This window comes from Thermothelomyces heterothallicus (genome assembly GCF_042370625.1).
Source record: "Thermothelomyces heterothallicus CBS 202.75 unplaced genomic scaffold P884_scaffold_12, whole genome shotgun sequence".
Taxonomy (NCBI): Eukaryota; Fungi; Ascomycota; class Sordariomycetes; order Sordariales; family Chaetomiaceae; genus Thermothelomyces; species Thermothelomyces heterothallicus.
In genome coordinates, this window is record NW_027192573.1 from 707,966 (window position 1) to 735,217 (window position 27,252).

General features: G+C 57.5%; 8 protein-coding genes across 8 annotated transcripts; 4 read left to right on the plus strand and 4 right to left on the minus strand.

The window, feature by feature from the left end:
* Positions 1-570: 570 nt before the first annotated feature.
* Positions 571-1,749, plus strand: P884DRAFT_270076 (C2H2 type zinc-finger-domain-containing protein; the record flags this gene model as incomplete). Its single annotated transcript, XM_069442320.1, has 2 exons — positions 571-692; positions 777-1,749. The coding sequence occupies 2 exons, from the start codon at positions 571-573 to the stop codon at positions 1,747-1,749; spliced, it is 1,095 nt and encodes a 364-aa protein (XP_069297369.1).
* A 572-nt stretch (positions 1,750-2,321) lies between these two features.
* P884DRAFT_292385 (uncharacterized protein) lies at positions 2,322-4,815 on the minus strand (the record flags this gene model as incomplete). The annotated part of the gene is made up of 4 exons (XM_069444161.1): positions 2,322-3,416; positions 3,486-4,358; positions 4,420-4,716; positions 4,779-4,815. 4 exons carry the CDS (start codon positions 4,813-4,815, stop codon positions 2,683-2,685), a joined length of 1,941 nt encoding a protein of 646 aa, XP_069297370.1. The 3' UTR covers positions 2,322-2,682.
* Positions 4,816-9,137: 4,322 nt separating this feature from the next.
* P884DRAFT_244199 (WD40-repeat-containing domain protein) lies at positions 9,138-11,735 on the plus strand. The gene is made up of 10 exons (XM_069440359.1): positions 9,138-9,462; positions 9,521-9,566; positions 9,624-9,709; positions 9,790-9,867; positions 9,935-10,057; positions 10,111-10,131; positions 10,191-10,352; positions 10,424-10,483; positions 10,538-10,638; positions 10,756-11,735. The coding sequence occupies exons 1-10, from the start codon at positions 9,400-9,402 to the stop codon at positions 11,594-11,596; spliced, it is 1,581 nt and encodes a 526-aa protein (XP_069297371.1). The 5' UTR covers positions 9,138-9,399; the 3' UTR covers positions 11,597-11,735.
* On the minus strand, positions 11,652-13,524 carry P884DRAFT_308197 (uncharacterized protein). Its single transcript, XM_069445148.1, has one exon. The coding sequence runs from the start codon at positions 13,302-13,304 to the stop codon at positions 11,706-11,708; it is 1,599 nt and encodes a 532-aa protein (XP_069297372.1). The 5' UTR covers positions 13,305-13,524; the 3' UTR covers positions 11,652-11,705.
* Positions 13,525-14,059: 535 nt separating this feature from the next.
* P884DRAFT_300103 (ETC complex I subunit conserved region-domain-containing protein) lies at positions 14,060-14,915 on the minus strand (the record flags this gene model as incomplete). The annotated part of the gene is made up of 3 exons (XM_069444738.1): positions 14,060-14,123; positions 14,190-14,294; positions 14,353-14,915. 3 exons carry the CDS (start codon positions 14,913-14,915, stop codon positions 14,060-14,062), a joined length of 732 nt encoding a protein of 243 aa, XP_069297373.1.
* A 703-nt stretch (positions 14,916-15,618) lies between these two features.
* Positions 15,619-18,405, minus strand: P884DRAFT_270081 (uncharacterized protein; the record flags this gene model as incomplete). Its single annotated transcript, XM_069442321.1, has 2 exons — positions 15,619-16,517; positions 16,626-18,405. 2 exons carry the CDS (start codon positions 18,403-18,405, stop codon positions 15,619-15,621), a joined length of 2,679 nt encoding a protein of 892 aa, XP_069297374.1.
* A 2,239-nt stretch (positions 18,406-20,644) lies between these two features.
* On the plus strand, positions 20,645-25,087 carry P884DRAFT_260073 (armadillo-type protein). Its single transcript, XM_069441401.1, has 9 exons — positions 20,645-20,925; positions 20,987-21,031; positions 21,091-23,129; positions 23,195-23,486; positions 23,541-23,974; positions 24,038-24,358; positions 24,410-24,548; positions 24,606-24,711; positions 25,000-25,087. The coding sequence occupies exons 1-9, from the start codon at positions 20,907-20,909 to the stop codon at positions 25,004-25,006; spliced, it is 3,402 nt and encodes a 1,133-aa protein (XP_069297375.1). The 5' UTR covers positions 20,645-20,906; the 3' UTR covers positions 25,007-25,087.
* Positions 25,088-26,321: 1,234 nt separating this feature from the next.
* On the plus strand, positions 26,322-27,100 carry P884DRAFT_260076 (uncharacterized protein). Its single transcript, XM_069441402.1, has one exon. It carries the CDS (start codon positions 26,328-26,330, stop codon positions 26,775-26,777), a length of 450 nt encoding a protein of 149 aa, XP_069297376.1. The 5' UTR covers positions 26,322-26,327; the 3' UTR covers positions 26,778-27,100.
* Positions 27,101-27,252: the final 152 nt, after the last annotated feature.

Consider the following 27,252-nt stretch of genomic DNA (forward strand, 5'->3'; position numbering starts at 1 on the left):
GGAAGCCAAAAGGTTCGGGTCAAAAAGTCGTAATTGACGAAATATGCCGTCAAGGCTGAGAATTCTGTCAATTGGCGAGCGGTTAGAAGAGCAAGATTCGAGAGAGAATGAACTGCGAACCAAACCATACTCGCCCGGGCGCGAGGCGACGTGCGGCGAGGGGCTCTAACTGTGCTGTGGCCGGTGTTAATTAGTGCAGTTACCCGATTAGGAAGGGCGCCATTCCCGGCAAGTGCAATAACTAGTGTAATTTAGCGTGCATCATACAGACATTGTTATTCACTATGAATCATCTCTACCGAGTGCGGGAGTAATACTTTGTACTGACTTTGTGGCGTTTCATCCACAGACCTCGAGATAGTTGAAATACAAAGAGCCATCTACCAGTGCAAACAATGACCACTTGGTTTCGCAGTCTTAGCTCCTTTGTCCCTCCGAAGAACCGTTCAACAAGTAATACAGAGGCCCTTGCCTGCCCCACGCTGGTGCCACATCCACCTTCCCTATCCAACCTGACTTCCTTACTGTCCCACCCTGGAAGAAGCAGAGTCGGTCATACGGTCACTAATTATGGAATCTTCTATCCTGGATTCTACTCCCGCGCCGTCACGGGCGTTGCGTGAATGCCTACTGTGTGATTTGAAATTCAGTAGCCCCGAGGAAAAGCGGCAGCACGCAAAGAGCGATTGGCAGTAAGTCTGTCTTTGGCTAATTTCAATTCTTCTTCTCTTTTTCCTCTCCTGTAATCCTGGGATCTCACATTGACATCTGTCCAGTGTATACAAGATTCGATGTCGGGTCGCAGAGCCCGGAACTATTACCATTCCACCCCCGGACACTCCCAAGCCATCAACATCGTCATCATCGAGGAGGCCAGACCGTCGTCGGAAATCGGCGTCACCGAGCTCCCCTCGAACCGACCATGAGGGCTCCGAGGAAGATTCAGAAAGCGACACGTCATCCGACAGGGACGTTGTCGAGTTCACCCCCGAGCAATGTCTGTTCTGCAATCACGCAAGCAACGACTTTGACGAGAACCTGTCACACATGCACCAGTCCCACAGCCTCGTCGTCCCTCTCCAGTCCTCCCTAGTGGTGGATCTCCAGACGGTGATCTGGTTCCTTCACATGGTCATCTTCAGCTACCGGGAATGCATCTGCTGCGGGAAGCGCTGCCGGACGGCCGAGGCCGTCCGGCAACACATGACCTCGATGGGCCACTGCCGATTCAACGTGACCGACGAGATGCGGGGATTCTACGACCCGGACTCTCTGGCACGGCAGGCGACAGAGGGCCGTGCTCGGCCCGACGACGACCACACCCTTAGGCTACCCTCGGGGAAGAAGCTCCTCGCCCATCGCTCCCACCACGTCGGACCCTCCCCCCGGTCCAGACAACGAGACAAGCCGCCCGTCGGCCCGTCCACCTTGCCGCCTGGCTCTTCTCAGCCGGCCGGTCCGAGCGACCGGGCCGACGCCGGATCCCAAGCTCTCGCCGTCACAAGGAAAGACCGGAGAGAGCAGGCGCTCGCGGCCGAGTTCGGGCGACTGCGCGCCGGCGACCGGACGAGCCTGGTGCATCTGCCGCCGTCCCAGCAGCGGTCGCTCCTCCTGACGTACAAGAAGGAGCTGGACGAGGCGAGGCGGGCAGAGAGGAGAAAGCAGCGCCGGCTGGACGACGTGGGAAACAAGACTGCGATCCATACGAAGTACTACAAGCAGGAGGTTCCAATATATCAGGGCGGTTAGTTATTAGATAGCTCCGCAGAACAACTCTGTGCCACCCCACCTGCTACAGCTCGGTGGTTCAGAAAGGCTGCAATAATACAACACCACAGCGGTATTCGCGCCGTGGGCGGCACTCCTGGGCCAACCGGTACGGGTCTGCAGAAGTGGTGATAAAATGCGTTCATTGTTCTCAAGTGCCTCCGGCACTTGGAGGTGTTGTCTAAATACATGTCAAACCCTGGTCTATCCTCCCTGTTGGTGGGCCAGTCAGATCTGACCCACTGGCAGTCAAATCCTGTAACATCACCGATCCATTGGGCACGGTCTACAACTAAGCCCCAGTCAGAAATCAGAGTACTTCCTTTCTTCCTTCCTACCTTCGTTCCCTCTCACCTGAGGAACCAGAACACGAGATAGATACCCGTGGAGACCGTGAGGGCGTCACCAGAGCAGAGAGCGAAGGGGTGCCGAAACTCTGTGCTTAGGTCTTGATATATACAGGACAACCCTCCCACAGTACGACGATTAATCTGCATTGGACAAGACCATGTAATGTTCGTTAACAAGGCTCGGCAACTCGAATAAAGAACCATGGGTATAGTAGTCTCTAAACGCGTTGTTGTTATGCTTTTCCAGGTCGACTACTTGCGAAAGCTGAATGAATCGAATTCCCGCCATTAATAATGCTACTTTGCATATAATATGCAGATAAGGTATTCAAATGTAATCACCCATCCACCCAGGCCCAAAATTTTTTGTTTACCATATCCATTCCCGCCTGTCCCGCATTACCCTGTCTTGCATAACGGCCCAGAAAATAACTGCACGGATTGTTAGGCCAGGTAGTTTGTGATCCCCGATGACAATTGGTTTAGGAAGAAGTTTAGGCGACCTTCTGTTTGCGGATCATTAAAGAAATGATCCTCTTGCGGAGGAGAGACGGCCGTGAGCCGTTCAATCCCAGAAATACCTGTCCCCCCTAGCTCCGGCCGCCCAGGAAGAATCACCTTGTCCTCCAGCGCCACGACTACTATGGCTGCCTGAACTGCTCGACGACGGCCCGACCATCCCATAGCTCGATGGCACCGCCTCGCCGACAGCCGTAGCATCGCAGACGTTCTCCCGGAAACTACTACACCCCCTGACCGCCGCGCTGTCCGGTGCGGACGCCGGTGAATACGCCTGCTGTTGATGACGCGCGTGGTCGTACAGCGCATCGTACGAGAAGGCAGGGCGGAGGGGCGGTCGGCGGTGGTGATGGCTGTAACTCCCGCTTGCGGCAGTTTCGTACCCATGATTGCTGCCCATGTATGAGTACGATGATGACGATGTCCCGGGCCATCCCGGGTGCTGCTGTTGGCTGCTGTCATACATGTTTGCGTCCAGAGAGGCGTGGCGGGCGCGGTAGCCCGGGATGGGCGGCAGGTCAGGTCCATAGAGCCCGCCGCGGCCGAACGCAGGCGCAGCAATGGACGGTTCCTTAGCAAGGTCTGCTGGCAAGTCCGCGGGTGGGGGGTATGTGGTCGGGAGTGAATCAGCCTCCCACGCCGGCAGGCCATCGGCTGGCGGTTGGCCGTCGAAGCCCATCCTGGGTCGGAGCCCCTGGGCGTAGTTTGCCGCGAGCGTCGGGTTGATGCCGGCTACCGCCCAAGCAAAGACGGCCACGTCGCGAATCGAGCGCATTAGTTCTGAGGCTGGTGGTTAGGAAATCAGACCTCGCGAGCCGAGGGGCGCGCCAAGAAAGGGGATACACATACGGTCGAGAGGGGGCCCGCCTGCCGCTTTGACGCATTCCCGCAACGGCATGTACTGCGGTAAGAGTGGCGGGCGGAACGTGTAAAGCAAATCTGGTGATATGTAAGGTTTGATGGGCTGGTGGCCCCACGGTGCCGCAAACAGGCCGTTCTCATAGTTGAAAGCGGCCGGGATCACCGGGGGTTGCGGGTCGGGAATAGGGGGCTGTGCTCTCCGCAAGACCACGACAAGCCCGTCTGATGTGCACGAGACGACGGCCTCCAGCTCGAATGTTTGGGGTGGCTGGCGGGGAGCGCCCTGTTGCTCCGAACTAGCAACATTTGGAGAAGTGCCTGATCCAACCCCGCGCCCGCCGTCTGAGTCCCGAGTCCGATGATTGTCTTCGTCAAGATCCATGCAACAATCGTTTAGGCTTGGGTCCTTGACGTCCACTTCGCTCGGGTCCTGACTGCTCCCATCATCTACTTCGTCCTCCGGTTCATCCTCGTCCCCGTCCTCGTCCTCTCCATCCGTGGGATCATTCGAGTCAACCCTTGGGTCCCTGTACCAGAAGCGGAGATAAGCAATTGACTCGTTTGCCTTGGCGCTCTCTAAGCACCTCTCTGCCTCGTCAAGGCAGTTTGGCTGAATGCACTCGTAGAAGGGTTTCTCCAGGAGCTCATCCGGTCGCACCCCCAGAATCTGAGTGACGGCGTCTGTCGCGTACATGATCGTCAAGTTTCTCGTGAAGCGGTTGAGGATGAGGGCAGCTCGCGGCTCCCGCTCCATGGGCGGCATTTTAAACTTGGGCGAAAGGTGCTCGAGCATGTGGTACCGAGGGTCTCGTGGAGAGCTGGAGAATATCCGCCTGATGTGAGGCGCGTCCCTCGCTCTCCCTGGGGGGGGGACATTTAGCGAGGGGAATACTGCTGCGGTAAGAACGGCTTGAGCACTCACTCTCGCTCCTTTCCCCCTTGAAGTAGATGCTCGTAGAAGCCACCAACACATTGTGAACGACGGTGAAACAGCATTCGCAGCTCACCCACGGGCCATTCTTGGCAAGGATGCGTGCGTAATGGAGGACGGCCGCCTTGTCGAGCAGGACGCCCCTGCTGTGGATGGAACGGGCAAAGGGTACCTCGTCGGGATGGAAATACTCGAAGGCGGACTTCCCCCTGACCTCATCTGGCTGGTAGCCTAGGATGTCGACGATCGAGTCGGAGGCAAAGAGAATGTTGGCATCGGGTGTGAGGTCTGGACAGGACCCTAGCGTTAGCGCCCGACGCCCTGCTGGAGTTCGGCCAGGTTCAACCTACTATGAATCGTCATGAACGTCTGGTCTCGGGGGTCCATGAGGGGCGTTGGATATGGTGGGCCGCTCTAACGAGCTGGCCTGGCGTGCAGAGAGTGTGGTTACGAGCTGCTCTCCATGCGTCGGCGGGGGGCTGGTGATGTCTGGAAGGAGAGAAAGGCTAGCTTCTCAAATGGAGGCGCCGAGCCAGGCACGACGCGGCACGACGTGCAGTGCAAGCGCTGAGTACTCCAGGAGACCCTTGACGGTACGATGAGACCGACCGAATGTACGTCCTGGAAAGTCCGGGGTGTCCCTGGCCGAAGGGAGACACGTCCGAGGATCCACAGAGCGGTGGTAGCAAAGCGTCGGGTGTCCTGCGGTATCGCCAAGGGCGATGGTTGTCTCTGACTGTTGCGTCCGTCACCCGCCAATTGCCAGCGACGTAGGACAGAGATCCTGCCGTTACCTGGGAGAGGATATATTACCCACGTCTCGCTCGTTCCACCGCCTGCTTGGTTTGGTGGATTTGCGGAGCGCTCCCCGCGTAGAGAGGACGATAGATGGTGAGACGGCAGCGTGCAGCAGCCTCTAGACACTCTAAAGAGGTTACTGCCGACTGCTCGGAGGAACAGGCCGAATTGCAGCCGAAAAGCGCCCGCAAGGTCACACACAATCCGGGTGATGCCTCTGCCTTGTGCAGCCAGGACAAGCAACTAGAGGGCGGGCGTGAGCGGTGCTAAGCGGGGGGGGGGGGGAGAGGACTGGAACCAGGGACCACTCGGCGCGTGCGCTCAAACGGACCGGATCCGGAGATTGCAAATGGCAGTTTGAATGAACGGTCGATGCTAGGTGGATGTCACGGAGACCCAGCGCTGCAGAAGAAGACGGGGTGTTGTTGATTTGATCTGCCTTAGATTGGGGTGCTTGCCGAGACGCCCTCAATGGGAGCTCCTTCCTCGCGTATTTTTCGCTTTTCAAGGCCAAACGGGTGAAGGTGCCGGAGGAAGGAATACCGTTCGTTCCGGAAGGACGCACCAAGCTCTGGGAATGGATACTGGCCGGGTGGCTGCTCAAACGGGCCAGAAACACTCACTTCGCCTGCGTCGGGGCCTGCTGCAAGACTGAGACGGCGCGGAACTGCCCAGACAGCACGTTAGGCGGAAACGTGGTGTTGGCTGGCTGGATGGGCGAGCTGCGGGCAGGATGCAGCGACGAGGAGTCGAAGATAAGCAGAGAGCATGGAGGAGCCCTGTCAGGTACGGGCGGGAATCCCATTAAACTTTTTGCACTGGCTTCGTTTCCCGGAGGATTCTCCTCATCTACGGAACACACTACTCTCGAGAAAGGAAGGCCAAGGCATGGGGAATGGAGCCCGACGCGGGTGACGCGAGCTTCCGCGGAGGCTCCACGTCCCGGTCTGGTTCTGGGGAGCGAAATGGCATTGTGGAAGCAGCCTCTCTTTTGGGCGGGAAGCTCTCCCGCCGGCACAAGCGCAATTTCTGCTCTCCACAACATGGGACGGCAAGCGAAGTGTAGCTGCCGGCGCGGAAGCCTAACCGTGTTTGGGAAGAGCAAGAAGAGGTTTCCCGGCTCGATCTTGGCAAAATTGACGGCACCCAGGCAGCCCTTCATTTTGACCAAAGACAAACTTGTACTGCGTAGCTGATTCGAGTTGCAAAATGACAAGAAGGAAGTAATAGTTCTAGTTAAGTCGATGCCACGAGATAAATGCGAGTTTGCAAACATGTGCAAACTCCGCCCAACACCAGTCTGGTTGTGATGATCCGCAAAGTTCGGGCGACCCGAGCATTTGGTAGTCCGTACCTGGCAGTTGAAGCTACCGCGACCTCCAAGTGCCGTATTCCGGACGCTACATCCACTGCCAGACTTGGTACTGTATTGTACATACATACACCCCCAAGAGCTGACATAAACCACCACGTGACTGCCCATGAGGGTGCCTGTGACAGCCTGCATCTTGGGAGATGAAGAAACATGACAGGTCCTGGCATATGACAGGTGGCCGCCGGACTAGTTTCGCTGCTTTAGGCAAGCGACATGAGCTAACAAGACCGATAGTTATTATGGACCGAGAGATGAAATTGTTGGCCTGGCTTACATATGTGCGCTACAAGTTGTGAGCCCGAATTAATAACTCCGAGAGGCTGTAAAAAAGCAGGAGGGTGGGCGGAGCCGTTCGCCCTCCTCCCGGCCTGGACCGTCGAGAGTCTGACATCACTCCGGGGCCCAGAGTACCGTGGTCCTTGCAGCCGCGTTAGTTACTTGGAGTCACTAGCGTTTCTTGCACTCTTCTGCCATTAGTTTGTGTGTGGATATCCCTCTCTCGCGGCGCCTATTGCCTGCTCTACCAAGACCATAGAGTACATACTAGTACATACGTGCGTAGCATGTTCTGCTGGTTACGCGACCTTGGCAACCGGCTTGGCCTCTGTGGAACAGGGTCTCAGAACACCCACTGGTCTACTTCGTACTAGTAGTGGATGTTGCCCCTGTGACATCTACTTCGTGGTGCACGCGTTCAGGCGAGCTGGGCACGCCGGTTGATTCAACTCCCTCGAAATTTATAACACTACTTCAATGTGCGGGTGAGCTCCTGGTAGGTAGGTTACCGTGAACTGTCTTCTCTGCCGAATTCCTGGGTTCCGGTCGGCTGCAGCTATCGAAATTTCGAATCCCACTCGTCTGCATGATCGTCAGGGCCCGCATGGGCTGCAACCTCCCTCCCCGGGCCCCTGGCGAGGATCATTGCCCCACCATCGCAGCCCCAGGCCCCGAGAACGGACAAACTTGGGGTGCTGCTCCCGCTTCGGCTTCCGTTCGTTCTGACTGCTCAACCATGCAAGTCTTGATCCCGTTACACAGGGGACGTTCTCCGTTGACACTGTACTGTGTAGTTAAAGACGTTCGTGGTGTTGATCCACGGGAGCAGGGCTTAACGAATTCCTGGAAGTTGCTCGAGTGTCTCAGCAACACCCATTGCAGGCCACTGAAAGCATACCCTCCCGGCGCGGGTCTTGGGGTTCGTCTTGGCGGGCTCTGTTAGAACTCCGAAGGTTTTCGGGACTGCTGGGTTGCGGCATTCTCCGTGGTGCAGTTTTCTCAGTGCAACCTATTGGGCGCTTTACGGGATTCTACCCTCATTAACCAGGTTTTCTAGATTTCTCAAGATCTGCGCTTTTGCTTCTCCCACGTCTGTGTATTCCTTGATTCGCCGGGCAACATCCGCAATGACAAGAGCGGCGCAAGCGAAGCGAAGATAACTAATGAGGTTGTCGAGGGTGTGACTCGCTCTTAGCAGAACCTGAACAGGAAAAAAAGCAATGCCAGAACGTACCGGCAGCCCAATTCTCGGTTCTTCGGTGTGTTGCTAGACCATCTTCTTGGACATCTGGCCAAGAATTGAGCCAACCGACACTCATGTGAAAGGTCCCGTTGCCCCGGCTGACACCTGATCTCGACGTGATTGCAAGTATTGCCTTGGATTTGATTCCAACTACTCCGTAGAGGGTAGATAGTAGGATGGGGAGGCTTCTACGGAGTACAAGGGGTTGGCCACTTAGCGCTTTCGAAGAGGCCTACACGAGCGATTGCAAAGTTGCCTGTAGAGCGCTTTGTGCAGTACATACTGATAGGGCGATTAACAGTTGATGTGCACTCCGGCGAGAAGCCGTCAGCTGCAGACAACTCTTGATGCTCGGCGGCATGCCAAAGTCGCCTTGACGTAGACAGACGTATGCTGGTTACTTGAGGGGGTAGGGAAGGCATAGTTTGGCCCCCCCACGTCCAAAGCGAGTTCATCCTGCATGGTTTTACTTCATACGCAGGGAACGCAACTCCAGCTGTCAAGCAGTAAGGTCATACATCTCCATATGAGATGGCATTTCCCAGGTCAGCACCCCGGGCATCGGTTTCTACGCCCATAAGCACAAACCCGTCGACGTTACGATCAGTCGTGTGACCACTCTCATCACACCTGAAGGTGATACACTTCGCTGAGAATAACAATTCAATCACGACCATCCGTAGTGTCCGTTCCTCGTGATGAGGTATCGCCAGGCAGTCCAAAAGGGCAGATTTGAGGGACAATTTCATCCACAGAGGCATGATACATTGATTCTCCAGCAGTCTGAGGATCCGGGAGTGCGGTTACTGGAAAAGGAACATTATTCTGAGCACTGGAAGTCTTCCGAGGCTGAAGAACCAGAACTACACATTTGACCTTGGGGTCAAACATATAAGTCGCGACGCGACGCGACTGTACTGCAACTTCAGTGAGTTGAAAGTTCTGGACCCACTTTATTTTTGATAGTGAGCAGGGGGCACCGAACCTCATAACGCTTGGTTCATAACGACGAGCTAGTGATTACCTACTTGGAGGTTGCATAGCTCAGACCGTTCCAGTTATCTCAGTATCGAAGTCGCGACGCCCCATCTTCGCAACAACTCATCGTTCGTACGCACTACAAGCCTGGCTTGGGATAGTCAACCACGACCTTGGTCGAGCGCACATCGCAACGCCCTTCCCGCCCCACAGCGTGCTCATTGCCTTAGGCCCATACATGAAAGACTCACCCAGTTAATTTGAAACAAGAAGGAACCACTCTGACACTCATCAATACATCATGCCTTCGGCCGATTTAGCTGAGTGGGAGCTTCCACGGCTGCGTGCATCTTTTCTGTTTCAGGTTCGGTCCTCGATGCCAACCATATCAGATCAGAGTGCTCACTATACCCCCTTCGCAGGATGACTACAAATACCTCTCCCCAAATGATCAAGCAGCGAGCCAGGGTATGCATGCATTGGATTTTCCTCTCCCAGAAAGGCGGCGATGCTGATATACTTAAGACCTGGCCGAGTTCTTCGACGTCAAGTTCTATCCATACAACCGTCCGGGAGCGCCGCCGGTTTTCGCGGCCACAAGCAAGAAGCATGTAAGAAGAGACCCGGTTTTGCGGCTTCAGCGGCTTCGCTAGGTTTGAGAAGTGCGACTAAACCTAGTGTCTACCCGCAGGCTGTCATTTGTCGGTTGAACCAGACGGATAGGGATGCCCAGCCCTGTGAGATAATCCAGCTCATCAGGGACGATAGCGTAAGTCTTTGCGGGTATACGGCAGGTACATTCCGATCAAGCAGCCCTGACGATTGCACGCCATTAGGACGATGCCAACTGCGCTAGCTGCTGGTCAAAAGACCCGTTAACCAACGAACCACTGCTCTGCGTCGCCGGCACCAGCTCCAACATCAAGATATACAATGTGAAGCAGGGGAAGTTGGCCAAGGTTCGTCCACAAGTCTCCTTGGGGCTAAGATAGCAGAGACTGACCATGACCAGACGCTCGTCGGCCATGGAGGTGTAAGATGACCAAGGAAGCCGTGAGATATCCAATAGACCACCAAGTTGACCAGGGCTAGGGCATCAACGACATCGTCACTTCACCAGCTAATCCGCTCATCATAGCGTCTGCGTCTGACGACACGACTATACGGATATGGAGCCTCGCGCCGGCCCACGAGAAGCAACCCTGCGTCTGCATCCTCGGCGGCGAAAGCCACTCCTACGACCTGCTCAGTGTTGTACGTCTGCTTCCAAGCCGGAATCATCCCTAATTGCCATTCCGCCTACGTCGGCGCTAACACCTTACCAGGCTTTCCACGATAACGGCCGCTATCTCCTATCTACCGGCCATGATCAGGTCATCAACCTAGTAAGATAGATGCTGGTACCTCATCTCTTATCACGTCCAACTGACAGCCCGCAGTGGGCGCTCCCCGAATTCCCAACCGAACACATCGACATCCCCATCGTCATACAATATCCCCACTTCTCCTCCTCCGAAATCCATAACAACCTTGTTGACTGGTAAGAAACCTCGTTGCCTTGAATCTCCCCTCCCCCCCCCCCCTTCCTTTCTTCCTCCTTCTCGCTCCCTTTTACACGAGAACGAGAGGGAAGTCTAACCTCCGGTCGCTCACTCAGCGTCGCCTTTCACGGCGATCTCATCCTCTCGCGCGCCTGCCACGAAGACACGATCGTGCTCTGGCAGGTTGAGGGCTTCTCCTCGGCCGATCCAATCCCCGGACCCCTTGACGCGCCCACGCCGACCGACATGGCCAAGCAGACGCGTTCCTACTTCGCGCCCACACTGTCCCAGTCCCGCCCGGCCATGTTCACCCGCCTGGCCCAGTTCCACACCCCAGACTGCGGCGTGCAATTCTTCATGCGCTTTCGCATGTTCCACGCCCCCGGCAAGCACCCAATCCTGGCCTTCGCAAACGCCAAGTCCAAGACGTTCTTCTGGGATTTTGCCCGGTTCGGGTCGTACAGCCGCTACATGGCCGAGCTGCGGGAGGCCAGGGAGGCCGGCCGGCCGTCGGTTGGCGAGGGCGGCGTGCAAAAGCCGGCTTGGCTGATGGTCAAGAGGGGCGGGAAGAAGGCGGCAACTGCGGCGACGGCAACTGGCGCGGCTGGCGACGGGACAACCAGTCTGAGGTCGTTTGTCATGGGCGGTAGTGGCGGTGCCGGGAGCGGTGCGGGGGACAAGGAGTCGATGGTCTCGGCCAGTCCGGACCCGGAGAGCGTGACGGGGCTGGGCCACAGCAGGGAGACGCTGCAGGCTTGGGCAGAGATGTACGACCTGTCGAATCCGGTGGGGCAGATCAAGGCCCATCGCACCGTGCAAGTTGAAGGGGGTTTCGTAGGGAGGCAGGTCGGTTGGAGCCCCGAGGGAGAATGGTGCGTAGTGGTGGGCAACGGGAATCGGGCGCTGATTTACCAGCGATGGGCGAAGGAGAAGGGTGTGGCCACGACTATCGCGTGAGGTTGCATGGAGTGTACAGTACATTCGGGGCTGCAGTCGCAGGGACGCTCTCGCGAGAAGTGGTTGACTGTTACATATCGAGACTGTACGATAGCCGTCGGCGACCCTGTCAGACTTGCATCGACGAGAACATGGGGAGCACCGATTGACCCTCGTCTGGAGTGTCATCCTCGTCATCCGACACCAGAGACTCGAGAAGCTGTTCGCCATCTTCCCTTAGCCTTCCGCCGGCCTCCTTGATCTGGCGCAAGAGGCGTTTCGCTTTCGTGCGCTGACCAGCCCGCGCTTTTTTACCTTCCTCCTCCTCCCGCGTTGACCGCGGTGGGGGAGGCACGCACAGATCTCCAATGTAGAGCGCTACCATGGCCCTCAACCTGAGCAGCTCATGGTCCCGAGCGAACGGCAACGTCTCCATGACGGTGTCCATCCGCTGCGCGACGTCTTCCATCCGTCGGAGCGCCTCGAGCCGAAGATCGTTTTCCTTGTCGCGCACTCGGAGCTCGCGGCGGCTGAGGCCTCGCAGGTGTTCCTCCGCTTCATGCTCCCGGCCCGTTTTGTGTCTTTCCGAGCCGTAGTCCATCATCGGCTCATCCATATCCACGACCTCCTCCTCCTCCTTCTCCTCCACCACCACCTCCTCATCATCACCCTCTCCGTCCCACCCATCGCCCCGCTGCAGCCTCTCCAGGCCCCTCCTGTGCGCAGCGTGCGCCTCCTCCATCTCGGCGCTGAACAGGGCCACCTGGAAATCCATCACGCTGCTAGCGGTGCCGGGATGCTGCTTGCTATACGGGTACTGTTGGATGAGGTACTGGTAGTACGCCCGGAGGCGGGCGAACCTCGCGGCCCTGGCCTCCTCGTTTTCCTCTTCTTCTTCTTCTTCTTCCTCCTCCTCCTCCATTACCGGCCCCCCCGCATCGCCCCCGCCCTCTTCCTCCCCGGCCAGCTCCCGCCGCCTGGCCGTCCGTTCGCCCTCGCGCATCAGGATCTCGGCGCCCATCTCCCAGTACCGCTCCCGCCGCAGATCCACCTTGCGCCCGTACACGCGCGCCCGCACCAGCAGCCCAAACGCCCGCTTCGCCGTCGCCACGTCCCCCTCGGCCAGGCACCGCCGGACCACGGCCGTCAGCCACCCGACGCGCGCGCGGTAGGCCCGCGCGAGCCGGTCCACCTCCCCACCGCCCCGGCTCTCCCTCCCCTTCCCCTTCCCCGTCCCTTTCCCCCTTCCGTGGCGCTTCGACTCCCTCCCGCCGTCCGTGGCGCCGCCGCGAGAGCGGTCCGTCTCGGCCTCGGTGGTTTCGCCGTCGGTCGTCCGCCACCCTCCATCGTCGTCGTCGTCGTCGTCGTCATCGTCGTCGTCGTCTTCCTGTTCGCCATCGGCGTCGCTTGCCGCGGCGGCGGATCGAGATCGTGACGCCGGGCCCGCGTCGTCATCGGTATTGTCCAGGTGGCCATCGCCGCCGTCATTTCTGCGGTCGTTGTCGTCGTCGTCGTCGTCGCCGCCGCTACCACCGTGCGCTCTTTGGGGCCGCGGGGCGCGGTGAGGGAAACCCGGATAGGCTTTGGACGGGACCGGTTTGTGGATCGGGTAGCCGGCGATGGCGAATTGCCTGAGAGTGTCCGGGGGGTGAGAGAGAGGGTTGATGACTGGGTCCGAGGGGGTGCGTTTGCGCTTGCGGTCGGGTGCGACTGAGGGCTTGTTCATCATTTCTCCCTTTTGTGTAAGTTTTTTTTCTTTTTTTTTTGAAGTTTCCTGTTTCTCTCCCTTTTCCCAATATAGCGTGATTCAATCGGTTGCGCGGTATTAAGACGCAGAAATATTGTTTTCGTGATGGTGAGTTTTGTGCCTAACCAAACGGCGATTCATTCAGTGATCAATGAAAATGCGATGACGGGTTCAGAGCTTTGACATGTGGTCGTCGCTGGCGGAACCTGGCTTCTCCCCCCCCTCCCCCCCCTCACACTACAACACACCGTGGAGCCAGAGTATAATCTCATCGACATAATCAATGGCCGTTTATTGATAAGCGTATAGCGTCTCAATTTGGTAGCATTGGCGAGCTCTGCTTGGTTACAGTGAGAAGTGAGGTGAAGGTGAAAGATTTGAATGGCCGGGTAGTAAATGGAGACTCTCATCCCCTCCATATGACAAGATCTGAATCTGATACCGCCACAAGTACACACTTTCCTATACATCTCGCGCAAGGAATCAACGGTTAAACGACGTAAACCCGGCGTGTTTGCCCCTTTCTAAGCCTCTCCAAGCCTCTTCCGAATATCGCCCTATAGACTATTCTGCCCTATTCCATAGGTATCTTACACCCCTGCCACCATAACCTTTCCCTCGTGCTGTAAGGGATAGGTAGGGAACACCGTGCCCGAACTGAACGCTATGCCCGGGCGGGCTGGGCGTGCATCGAGTCTATTTATGTACAGTTTCTGATGTACAATACATCTCCCATTTTATGGCTTCCGCTCAAAGTAGACCCATTGGCCCTCAGCAGGCTGCTCCTCAAGAGGTTCCCAGCTAGAGAGACCTGTCAGCAACCGGCACGCCCGACAGAAGAGACACTCGATAGGTGACGGTACTTACACCTTGTGCTCGATCATGGTGTCAACCAGCTTCAGCTCGCCCTCGGCGACCTGGATGACCTCCTCGATCAGGCCGGCGCCGATCTTGTTCTCGAGCTCCTCGATTCTGCATCAAACATTGCATCAGCACCTGCTCGTTGGAGCGGCAACCTCCGAGTACCCACTGGTCGGCCGTCAGCTGCGGCTCCGGCTCCCACTCGACGTGGTCGACATCGGAAATGTCTTTCCGCTCGAAAATGTGCCTGAGATCCTGCCTCTCCTCGAGCGTCCGGCTGCCCTCGAGCTCCGGGCCCTCGTCCTGCTCGCCGTCCCACTCCTCGTACCGCATGTCCTCCTTCTGGGGGATCTGGCGCACGACGAAGGCGCGGCCGCCGCGCTCGACCTTGATGGCGCGCGCGCCGTCGACGCTGTCGCTCCCCTTAACGTCGAACTCGTCAGGGCGCTCGCTCAGCAGCTTCTGCGCCTTCTCGGCCCACTCGTCGTACCCCGGGGGCACCACGGACTCGACGAGCCCCATGCGGTGCTTCGTCAGGGCCTCGACCGATTGGCGGTAGACCGAGTGCTCGGGCACGGCCTTGAGCTTCTCGAGGGTCGTAGAGTAGAGGTAGAGGAGGGTCGAGCGCGGCGAGGCGTGCGTGTAGAGGCCCGTCAGGCCCGTCGGGGTGCCCGGCTCCAGGTAGCGCGCCGCGGGCCGGACGGCGGCGAAGAGGCGGAGGGTCGCGCGCATCGTTGCGAAAAAAAAAAATGATTCCGCAGCGTTCCCGTTCGGTTTCTTCTTTTTCGTTTCTTCGTTTTCTGCTGGCGGTTGATTGCTGCCGCAGAGCGGGAATTCGCTCGGGGAGTGCTCGTCTGCTGCTTCCCCAAGTCGGAGCTTCTGCCTACCACCAATCGCCCAATCGCGGGCTCCAATTGGGGCCGGGAGCCTGAGCGGGACGAGGCAATGTCACGTGACTGATGTGCAACGAAGGTACCTGGCCTAGTTATTTCCAGCCCACTTTTCTTTATTTATACGGATGAAATACACCAAATCGTGCTCTGCGTTACACGGTGCCTTCCATTGTCGGCTGACAGCGCCGGAGATGCAAGCAGCTGGGTTAATAAGCAAGCTAAACTGGAAGTCTCCGCCTAAAGATTGAGTATCTCCGGGGAAATCAGTTCTGCGGCGCCATTTCACCCTTCCTTCACGGCACCCCAGCTCGGTTGATGTGCGGTTCAACGTTGAGGACTTTCTTTCATGGCCCCAAGAGTTCGCCAGAGTGGTCGGTCATTTGAGAATCATGAATCATGGCTGTGCCCTTTTCTTTACATTTTTCTCCCCCTCCCCCTCCCCCCCTCTTAGAATAAAAACAAGAATACCAAGACCATGCATTGTCCCGACGCCTGCCAACGCCGCCACGTCGCCCTTCCAATGTCATGTCAATGATGCTAAACTAAAAGAAAAGGAGATCGTCCTCATCCCAGCCCATCCCCAAGAATGCTTCCCTCGCTGCCTTCTCCATGCCTTCCGGCCCGCAAATTAATACCATCGCGTTCCTTTCAGCCGGCGGAGCGCCAACCTCCCTCTCGAAGAAGGCCCTATCCATCCGTCCCTTCAACCCCTTCCACCCGTCTCTCGGCCTGCTCAGAACGTGCACAATCCTACACCTCCCCCGGCTCTCCCGCACCAGCCCGTCCAGTTCCTCGCTCAGCAAGATGTCCCCTTCCCCGCGGTTGCCGTCGAGCACCAGACACGCCGTCTCGTCCCGCTCGCCCCTCGCCACGGCCCGGAGGACGGCAAAGATGGGGGTCACGCCGGACCCGCCGCAGACCATGACGAACCGGGCGACCGTCCGCTCCCGGCCGCCGACGACGCACCTCCCCGCGCCCAGGTACTCGAACTTGCCCACGGGGCCCTTGAACTCGACGGGGTGGCCGACGGGCAGGGAGTCGAGCGCCTGCGTCATGCGGCCGCCCTTGCGCGACCCGTCAGGCGAGTCGCGGTAGATCTTGATGAGCACGCGCAGGGTGCCCACCTCGCCGCCCTCGGACAGCGGCGTGTAGGCGCGGATGATGGCCTCGCGCGTGACCGGGTCGCGCAGGCGGACGAGGAGGTGCTGGCCCACCGGGAGGCCGACGGCCTGCGCCGGCGAGGGCAGGGTGAAGTGGAAGACCTTGGTGTCCGGTGATACGGCCGTCTTGGAGGCGAGGAGGGCGCGGCGCCAGGTTTTGGGTTGGAGGAAGACAGCGGAGGAGGAGACCGCCTCTTCCGAGGGCTCCTCGGAGAGGTCGGCCGAGGCCGGCAGCGTGCCAATGTGGTAACTCGGCATCATGGCCTTGGCGTTCTCGCTGTCTGTTTTTCGTTTTTTTTTTTTTTTTTTGGGCCGTGTCAGGGTTGGTTGCCGAGATAAATTTGGAAGGGAAGAAGGGGTGGAGAAAGGAAGGAGGGAGGGCAACTTACGAATCGCGAGGAACTCCTCGCTCACGTCTTGTCCCGCGGCGTTGATGATGGAGGCGGCGCCGCCGGGATGGCCTTCGAGGAACTTGGTGCCGTCATAGACCTGGCCGTTGACGACGAACCACGGCTCATCCTCGCCCGAGTGCTGGCGGAGTTCTTCAGGGGTGATGCGGCGGGTGACCTTCTCGTTTACCATGCTGATCTCTTTGGCGGCGGGAGCCTCGTCGGCCGGCGCCGCGTCCCGGCCGCCCACCTTCTCGCCCCAATACCCATTGGTAAGGTTGCCCCCTTCTTTCTTGACCCGCTCCATCCAACCGCCGGGCATCAGCGCCGGCTGGGTGGGGTGCTCGAACCGCAACGTGTCGCCCTCCTTGTGGATGACGACCCGGTACCATGGGTTGTTCATCATGCCCAGCACGCTCCAGTACATGTCCCGCGGCTGCACCATCATGGACTCGTCCATCGCCCGGATCATGACGTCGCGGGCGTCTCGCAACCGCGACAGCGGCACGTCCAGCGACCAGAAGCACCAGCAGAAGCACGTCTCGCGCCAGGACACGTCCAGCCTCCCGCCAAACAGCATCTCCCCCTCGGGCGCGAGCCGGTACAGGTCTTCCGGGTACGACATGGTCGCCAGCATCCACGTCCGGCCCTGGTCGAGCGTCACCTCCAGGCGGGTCACCCTCTTGCCGCCGCCGGCGTAGGCGTACCCCCGCAGCTTGTACGTCGCCGCGTCCCCGCGGCCGATCCCGAGCGGCACCCTCTCGTCGTGCGCCGGATAGCAGATGGCGCTGTTGGTGTTGAGGTCGTAGATGGCGTACCGCTCGTCCTTCCAGACGTCGGGCAGGTCGGCGCTCTCCTCGGGGCTGATCATGGTGGGCAGCACGCGGTTGTCGTAGATGTGGTACCAGCTGTCGCTGGGCTTCGCCGTGACGATGATGCGCTTGAGCCACTTGACGCTCCTGCCGCCGATCTGGCCCGGGATGATGACGCGGAGGGGCTTGCCGTGGTCCGGGGGCAGCGGCTCGCCGTTCATGCGGTGGGCGAGCATGATGCCGCGCGCCGGGTCCGTGGCCCAGCCGAGGCGGACCGAGGTGCCGTAGCAGCCGTTGGGCAGGCGGTCGGCGCCCTCGAAGCAGACGTACCGCGCACCGCGCAGCGGGGAGGCGCGGGCGAGGAGGTCGGGCAGGGCGACGCCCGTCCACAGCGCCGTCGACAGGCCGGCGGCACCCCACGAGAATCCCTTGGTCTTGCGCACCACGTTCTGCTCCTTGCGCCGGTTGCCCGCGCACACCAGCGTGACCGGGTACGTCACCTGGTCGTACGTCCGGATCAGGTCGCGCAGCGTGAGCGTGATCGGGTGGGCGACCATGCCCTCGACGGTGAAGTCCCAGTCGAGCACGGATGAGTCCTCGACCCGGGGGACGGCGCCATGGTTGCGGACGTAGTGTAGGTCCTTGCTGGTCAGGAAGCCTTCGTCAAACAGGTCGGTCAGGGGGGCCTCGACGTTGAAGGGGTGGACTCCGGTGAGCCGGATCAGGCGGGGGTCCCGCTCCACGTGGTCATCCGGCGTTTTGAGGTCCTCGGGCAGCACCTTGTTCCGCCTCGACGGCGGAGGGAGAGGGTACGGAGGGACGGATCGTCCGAGGCCATCTGTCGGCAGGCTGAGACCTAGTTTCTGATATTCGTCGAATTCCTGCAGCGGAGGGGTTGGCGGCAGGTGTGATGGGAAGGTCATCGGGGACCCTTCAAGGGAAGAAGAGGAGGTCGTCGAGGGCGCCATCTCCGTTGTCGTCGGTAGGCGGTCGGACCCAACACTCTCTCTACGGACAATGGGGACGAAAGAAGGGAAAACCGCCCCCTAGATGGGACCAAGACTGTACGAAAAGACAGTGTGCACTCTCGCCAGGAGAAGGGGGGGGTGGGGGGTCCCAGGGGCCTCCGGGGAAGAGCTGGCACGAAGACTCTGAAATAGCTAGTGCTAGGGAATGGAAGAACCGGGGAAAGCATCGAGGTCGGGTATGGGCTCCCAACTCCGGCCGCGCACTTCGTCTTATTCCCGTTTATGAAAGGGAACATCAACCCGTAGCGGGCATGGCTTCTCCGTGGCCTGACCGGAGTTGCATGATATCGGCAACCGGCAATGGCTTGATCTACACGAATAACAGATTCAACGGCGAAGAAACTTTGAAACATGGCGGTGTACGGTGGGCCTACCTTGGCTCCAGCTCTGTGTAGAATATACACCGTGACGCCATATGGGGAGTGAAACATGGCCTGGGGGAAGGCAAGGGGCGGTTCTCTGAGTGAGAGAGCAGGGACAGGGACAACGACGATCCGCGATAGTATCGTGTAGTGTGGTGTGGTGTACCCACTCACCCTGACCGGCGGTCCCCGGTCGTCCGAGGAGGAGCCCCGGAGATCAAGGCGTGTTACTACTAACAACTATGTTTGCTCGATCCGTTAAAGGCGGAAACCACTCAGTGGAGAGGATCGTCTCTTTTCCGCGGACATGCCCCGATCGGTGCGCGTCAGACACAGGAATGGGCGGACTGCGGCAGCAGGTCTTATCAGCAGTGAGCAGTTTCGCGGCGATGAGGCATGCCGCAAATCAGGCCGTCCGATAAGGCGGCCCACCCGGAAAAGTCGACGGAGATGCTCGATCTGCCTACCCACGGCGTTGCCAGGATGGATTGGCAGCGCACGACCGAAAGTATAAAGCCGCGGTTTGGGAAGGACACTTGCATGGAAGCATTCTCTCATTCCGGACCGAGGAAATGTCCTGCTGCAAACGGAGGGGAGTTGCTGCCAATTGAGAGGTCGGACTTCCGAGTTTGAGGCAGTAAAAACTTACTATGTAATCTGTATTTCGTATCCGTATATACTGAACATACAACTTACCCCCACGCCTTGGAGCGTGTGCTGCTTTGCCATTTCTGGATAGTGTAGATCGATTACACTAACAGCATGGGAAGAGCTTAGTCCACGGGTGTGGTTGCTGTTGTTAGTTATCGGCGATCCTTGGCTTTTCGATGTGGGACGACGGGGTTTTTTTCCGCAGCAAAGTCCAGATCAAGCAAGGGCTGAACACACACAGCGCTTGGCTCGCTCGGGCCAATCCCGGCTCGGCTCGTCACCAGCCGACATTGGACCTAGACACCTGCCAAGACTCGCTCCCATCGCGGCTACATACAAGTTCCTCGTTCTCTTCTTATCCTTTTGCCTCTCTTCTATTCCAGACACATCCTTTCATGGTAACTCGACCTCGTGATTGCAACTTGAGAAGAATCGATTTTTTTTCAAACTAACCATTAACTCGCCATAGCTCACAAGAGGCACAAACCGCGACCCAACGCTGAGACCTGAGACCAATTGCCCGTTCGTGTGGACCGCCAGCAGCCAATGCTGAAGGCGTCGGTCAAGTCGGCGTAACACCATCTCGAGAACAGGAAACGGATTGCAACACATTAACTAGCAGTTTTTCCTTATAGAGTTCTACCCGAGACCTGATTCCCACCTCATTCTGCTGCTATCCTTAGAGAAATAACCTGGAATGCCCTGTTCCTTTCCTGCCTGAATTGAACATGCTCTGAAACTCTTTTTCTCAGTCGTGGAGCGCCATGTTCCTAGTTCTGCTGTTCCATTCTACCTTGAAGTGTTTCGTACTCCAAATCTATGACAACCTAATGCGGTAGCAAATTAAGCGCTAGGGCTGCGCTGGTGGTGCTAGGTCCGGCGGGAGAGGTGACAACCTGTGGCGCGGATTACAAGGAAGTAGGTTGGTATTATTACCCTAACCCTAGTTGCCTACAGGTCCTCAAACCTCGGGGCAAGGCAAGCTCGCAGCCATTCTTGGAAGCCAGCGCGGGGCTGGTGCACTGCGGGGCAATTCGCCGAGAGAGTCGAGGAGTCGACCACCGCCCGAAGCGCTAAAACGCGCCTAATGGCCCAATCTTAATGCGTGCATGGTTGAGGGAATCCACCAAAACTGACCACTACCAATTCGTTTTCGTTCACCGTACCTCCTTCAACTTTCAATCACCGCGGTGTTCATATCACTTGCAACTGGCACCTTGAGAGCGCAACCTCGCTGGCTTCCCGCACGCTCTAGGAGTCTCTAACACGGTGCCTCTAGAGGCTGCTTCTGCAAATCACGTCACCGATGCCTACCATTGCTGATGGGGATTGTCGTTTCCGGTTTCTCAACCCTTAGCATCTCGAACTCCGGATGCATCGCCGCTGCAGAACCGATCCTGCCTGCATACACCAAGAGAACGGCCCGCCATGAATCGCGCAAGGAGGCGTATGCTCGACCATCATGTGCACTGCCTCTTCTGGTTGACATGGCTAACTCGTGGTCCCAGATGAGCTGCGCGTGCTAAACGCGCGAGCTTGGAACGGGGAGAAGGGTGAGTATGGACATATCTGGATTCCCATGAACCACTGCTAATAGCCTCATTCCGCCCAGATATCTTCCCCGTCGCCAGCTCCCTCGACTCGACCATGAAGAAGAACACCGCGTTCATCAAGCGTCTGCGAACCGCCATCTCCCCCGCAACCCTCAACACCTTCCTCCAAGAGATCAAGACCGTCAGCCTGTCCAAGTACCTTTCCGAAATTGTATCGGCCTGCCATGAAGGCTTGTGCCGGCTCAAGTCCCCAGGCGAGATTGAAGCCGGTGTCGAGATTGTCAGCGCCCTGCACCAGCGCTTTGGGCCCGCCGAATTCACATCGTACCTGGGCTGGTTCCTCGGAAGGTCGATGGCTACGCCAGACAAGAGCGTTTTGAAGACCCTCAGCTCGGAAGCGAGAGAGAAGGAGGAAAAGGACCGGTTGACGAGGCAGCGGGTTCTCCTACGGGTTGTGACTGAGCTGTGGCTTGTTGATGTCCTGCGCACCCTCGACGACATCAAACGCCCGGACGATGCTACGAATGGGACCAGTGGCAAGCAGGCCGAGGTGAAGGCCCGTTCGTCCGCAAAGGGGGGTGCCGCCGAGCCTTTCCCCCTCGAAGTCCTGAAGGACCTTCTTAACCATGACCGGGAGCACGCCAATCTCCCGCTGCTCGTCGTTTTCGTCAAGGTATTCAGCTGGGATATTCTCGGCGTCAAAGCCGCCGGTTCAGAGGGTCGCAAGACCGTCGAGGAAGATGGTGCGACAAAGACTGGGGAGGCAAACGAGGATCACGAGGGCGAGCCCGAAGCGATGGTCCAAGATCCTCCCTTTGCTCCGCCCGAGCTGCAAGAGCGCTTCAAAAACGTCTTGAAGCGCTACTTCGAGGACGTCAAGGGCCATCTCGTTCGAGATCAAAAGGCCATCTACAACCAGTCTCGCAAGAACGCCGAGGCCTATGTCAAGTCGGGCGAGGTGTTCGAGGACCGCCAGGCGAGCTTCGAGAAGCAGGTCAAGGCCCAGGAGCGTCTCGTTGCTAACGCCCAGGTCATTGCCGATGTCATTGGTGCCGAGATGCCGGATCTGAAGGACAGCGACGACGCTTCCGGTGGCGCGAACGGCTCCATTGGCATCGTCAAGGCCGGAGAGTATCTGCGCGGCCAGGGAGACGGCGCCGGTATCTGGGAAGACGAAGAGGAGCGTCGTTTTTATGAGAACCTTGTTGACCTCAGGGGCAAGGTTCCTAACATCCTCCTCGAGGAGGTCAAGAAGAAGAAGGCCGACGCAGACGAGCAGGTTGGCAAGAAGATCGATCCTTCAGAACAGGCCGAGGCACCCAAACCTGCCGACACCGCCGCCGACGATCAGTCGGTGGCCATCGCGAACAAGACGATCGGGGCCCAGGTCGATGCGCTGCTTTCTCGGCTGCCGGACCTCACAACCAAGGAAGCGGCCGACCAGACAGCCATCGACTTCTGCTACCTTAACTCGAAGGCTTCCAGAAACCGGCTCATCAAGGCGTTGACCGATGTGCCGAAGGGCCGTGGCGATCTCCTCCCCTGCTGGGCCAGACTTGTCGCCACGCTTGGCCAATACATGAGCGACATCCCAAAGGGGCTCGTGGAGTACCTCGATTCCGAGTTCCGAAGTCTGCAGCGGCGCAAGGAAAAGGAGTTTCTGGGTCAAGTAAGGCTCAGCAATATCCGCTACCTCGCTGAACTCACCAAGTTCGGCATTGTTCCGGAACACGTCGTCTTCCATTGCCTCAAGGTCAGTCTGGACGATTTCTCGCGTATGAATATCGAGATCATCTGCCACTTGCTCGAGAATTGCGGCCGGTACCTCCTTCGGAATCCGGAGACCTCTCCTCGCATGTCAACGTTCCTCGAGACGCTTCAGCGGAAAAAGTCGGTGCAACACATCGGGCCGGCTGAGAGGATGCTTATCGAGAATGCCGTGTACTACGTCGATCCGCCGCAGCGTCCAGCAATCCAGCAGAAGGAGAGGACTCCAATGGAGCTCTTCATCCGCAAGGTCGCGTATTCAGACCTGACCAAGAGGAATTATAGCAAAGTTCTGAGGCAGATCCGCAGGCTGCACTGGGAGGAAAAGGAGGTATGTTTGCTTTCGGCCTGCAAATCTGCACTGCGTGCCGCATTTACCTAACCTTGGTTGGATAGGTGGTCGCCGTGCTTCACAAGGTCTTTTCCAGGCCAGACAAGGTCAAATTCGGCAACATTCACCTCCTTGCGATCCTGTTGAGTGCTCTCAACAGATACCATCCCGAGTTCGTCATCGGCGTCATCGACTCCGTCATTGAGTCCATTGCATTTGGTCTTGAACAAAACGACTTCAAGTTCAATCAGCGCCGAATTGCCGAGGTCAAATACCTAGGAGAACTCTATAATTACCGAATGCTCGAGCACCCCGTGATCTTTGATGTCATGTACAAGATCATGACTTTCGGCCACGGTATGCCACCCGTCCTGTCGAGACGCAAGTTCCTTTGCTAATTCGAGACTTAAGGTGGCCCACCAATCCCTGGTCGCATTAACCCCTTTGACCAGCCTGACGACTACTTCCGCATTCGCCTGATCTCGACCATACTCGAAACCTGTGGCATGTTTTTCAACAAGGGTGCCGCCGGAAAGAAACTGGACTACTTTCTTTCCTTCTTTCAGTACTACATCTATACCAAGAACCCGCTGCCCATGGACATTGAATTTCTCGTTCAGGACATATTTTCCCTGACCAGACCTCAGTGGAAGCTGGCGTCTAACTTGGAGGAAGCAACGAAGGTGTTTCAGCTTGCCATGGCCCAGGATCAGAAGTCCTCTGGCCTGGACAAGGCTGTGGAACAGGACGATGAAACAAGCGGAATATCTAGCGACGACGAGCCTGTCGGGGACCAGGATGATGATGACGAGTCGGGCTCCGAGGATGGCGAGGTCGAGGCTGAGGCAAGTCCCTAATCCGCTCTCTTGACATCAGAGGCAGAGACTGACGGTGGCTCGACCACTCAGGACGCTGAGCCGGATCAGGCCGACAACGGCAATGAGTCTGGGGGAGAAGAGGAAGAAGAAGAAGAAGCCATCGTCGTCACCAGAGAAGAAGAGCAGATCGATCCCGAATTCGAAGCCGAGTTTGACCGCGAATATGCGAAGATCATGGCCGAAAGTTTCGAGACGCGCAAGTTTCAGCCGAAGCAGCCGTTCGATCTCCCTCTCCCCGTCCGGCCCAAGAATCGTGATGCTCCGAGCGGAGAGGCTACCGAGAGCAGTGCCGGGACCCCGGGTGGGAAAATGGCTTTCTCGCTGCTGACAAAGAAGGGCAACCGTCAACAAGTGAGAGCTTAGCTCCCTCGCGGTGCTTTTAACGTAGCTAACCACTCCTAGACCCGAACGGTCGAACTGCCCTCGGACTCAAACTTTGCCGTTGCTATGATCAACCAGCGGCAGGCGGCGAAGGAGGAGCAACAGCGCATCAAGAACCTGGTTCTGAACTACGATCTACGGGAGAGTGAAGAACCAGATGGTACATAGCTCCCAATTTCTCTTAAGCCAAGCACCATTGCTCACCATATCCCTGCAGGTCACGATAGAGGTCTGACACACCATCACCTCAACCGCCTCGACCCTCGGTCAAACAAGGAGCGCGGACAGCGGGTTCGGAAACTCCAACTGAGCGACGTTGACTGGTATGTTTACCCCCCAGAAAGTGACACTCTCAGTATTGCGGGCAAGTGCCCTACGCTATCCTGCGAACGTTCAATGAATCGAGCTCCAAATGCACGGAGGGCAAAACGTCTTGCAAGTGCAAACCCGTCGATGCGGTGGCGGACCAGAAACTTGACTAGCACCTCGATGAAGGGATTCTGCTTTGGGCAGACGTCGAGGACAGTTCCCCAGAACGCTCTACACCTGGAGAAGCCCCTCAATCCCCACGAGCTTTTCTGACAAAAAGCCGCATGTGCGGTGCGTAATAGGACTTGAAACGGACCGCAAAGAATCTCAATCCCTATGACTTTCGACGGTGGCAAGCACTTAAGCTATCGGGCAACTCCAACCGGCGCACTCCAGCTCCCTTCAGGGAAGATCATGTTGGCTGCCAGGAATGCGGGCTTCTCGGCCGCAGAAGAAGACAGACACTCGACCTATCTGGCGTCTGCTGAACCTGCCGAGACTCGTCAGTCACCAAGTCAGGTTACCATCATACTGCTGGGGAGGCGGGGGGCGTTGTTTTGTGAATGCCCACTGACGACGCATCCAGCATCCGGACGCAACTGTCTAGCGGGCGAAGGTCAGATTTGTCTTTGGGCAGCTAGCTCCTACCAGCCCGGTCCTCCTTGACCTAGCGATTGCGTGATGACAGCCTGCGAGTGAAGGACCCGTGGTCCCCGGAACGGGTAGATTCCCTGAAGAGACGCGCTCGATAAGTCTGCTCGCAGACGGTTTTTTCTTTATTTCCGCCCAAAGCGAGTGGCTATCAGGCTAGGCAAGACGACCATAGCGTGTGCGATACACAACAGATTGCAGAATTTTACACGACCTTTCTTGGGGCTCCCGTGTTCAGTGCATGATAGCGTCCAGTCTACACGATCGGATGCCGTGTGACCATGTTCAACGTTGGTAAAATCGGCCGGGCTGAACTTGCGGCGGAACGGAGATGATACACGTAGACATTCAAGGGTACAATGTATGAAAAGCAGGATAGCTCGAGGCCCCCCGGAGAAGGGAGCGGGAAGCTTCGAACCTGCCCCCCATGACCGATCCGATAAACCGCTCCCCGTCTTAGCGGCCGTGTTGTTCCCAGTGTGGGAATGTAGTGTTAAAAGGTTATATATATATCCCGCAAAGCGATGACGAATTTTCATTTCATACTACTACTACTAGACTAGTCTGGAAAAGTCGTTTGGGGAAAACAATCTGTATGAATGTACATACATACATACATACACCTATTCGTGAACGCAACGGCTGTGGGTGACCTGATGTCCCATTGTCCGAGGGGAGAGACTCCACACCCACACCCGGCGGCAGATCTGCCGCGCCTGCTTTGTGGCTGCCCTCCTGCCCACCAAGGCAAGCAAGGTTCCAGCAGCCTCCTTCCGTCTCCGCGGCTCCGAGTTGGTGCCGAGGGGTGCGGCTCCGCACTAGTTAGTGCTAATGTGGGCGGAAGTCGGCAATGCCAGGTCTAGCGCGCTCGGCAGATGAGGTTACTTTGTCTCGTGGTTGTTTTATATTGTTCATGGTTCTCACTGCAAATTTCGGTTTCGTTGGTGCGCCTGTACGACGTATGTACTGGCGCCAGGCCATGTCTTGTTTCGTTTCGCACAAGCTCTGCTCTGTGCTGCAATGGTTCTGGGAATGCACACCCTTTTTTTTTCTTCTTTTTTTTCTTCGCTCGGTTCCTTCCGCCGGTCCTCCTTTCCGACGTGCCAACGGGGAGGCAACGCCGCGGGAAGCCTCGATGTCTTCGAGTCCCCAATCCACTCTCAGATGCGCTCAGCTCGTCATCTCGCCTGCTGCACACGCTGCCACTTCGGGGCCAGCCGATGGAATCTTAGTTCCCGGACCAATTGTTTCCTCTTTTTTTTTTTTTTGCTCCTTTTTTTTCTCTTCTAGGTTCGCTGTCAGCTGTTGTTGCGTGCTCTCATTGCGTTGCTGGTGCCATCGCCTTGTTGAAGTTAACGAGTCTAGGCGTCTTTCAAACATCTTGCTCGTTTCCTCTTCTGCAGAGCCTGAGAGAGTGCTCATGTCTTGATATAATTGTTTTTCTCTATATAAATTTTTCCCCCTATTGTCTTCTCTTTCCGATGTCTACGAGTTCGTGCGAGGTTCAGACCTTACCCCCCTTGCTTGACCCGGAAACGATCATCAGAGTTGTTCTTAGTCAACGCTCTGTGAGGTTCAACCCGTTCCCTTCGCTCGGGAAGGCGGACATTTGTCAGCGCAACGACTACATGCCCGGTATTCTCGACCGTCAACCTAAGCCCTTGCGAACCGTAACAAAATTTGCCGAACTTCCCTAGCCTCGATCTCGCGCCACCAACACGCGTCTGTCGATCCGGGCCCAACCCGGCGGCGTGGTTGGCCTGACGTGGTCCTTTTCGGCGCATACTTGGAGCGTCCAGGCCCAGAGGTCAGGGCAGATGCGCACCCGGGTTGCTACACAGCATTAACTGCGCAGTTAAAATGCTACCTCGGCCATTTGACGCGGCTCTTGCGAGATGGCGAAA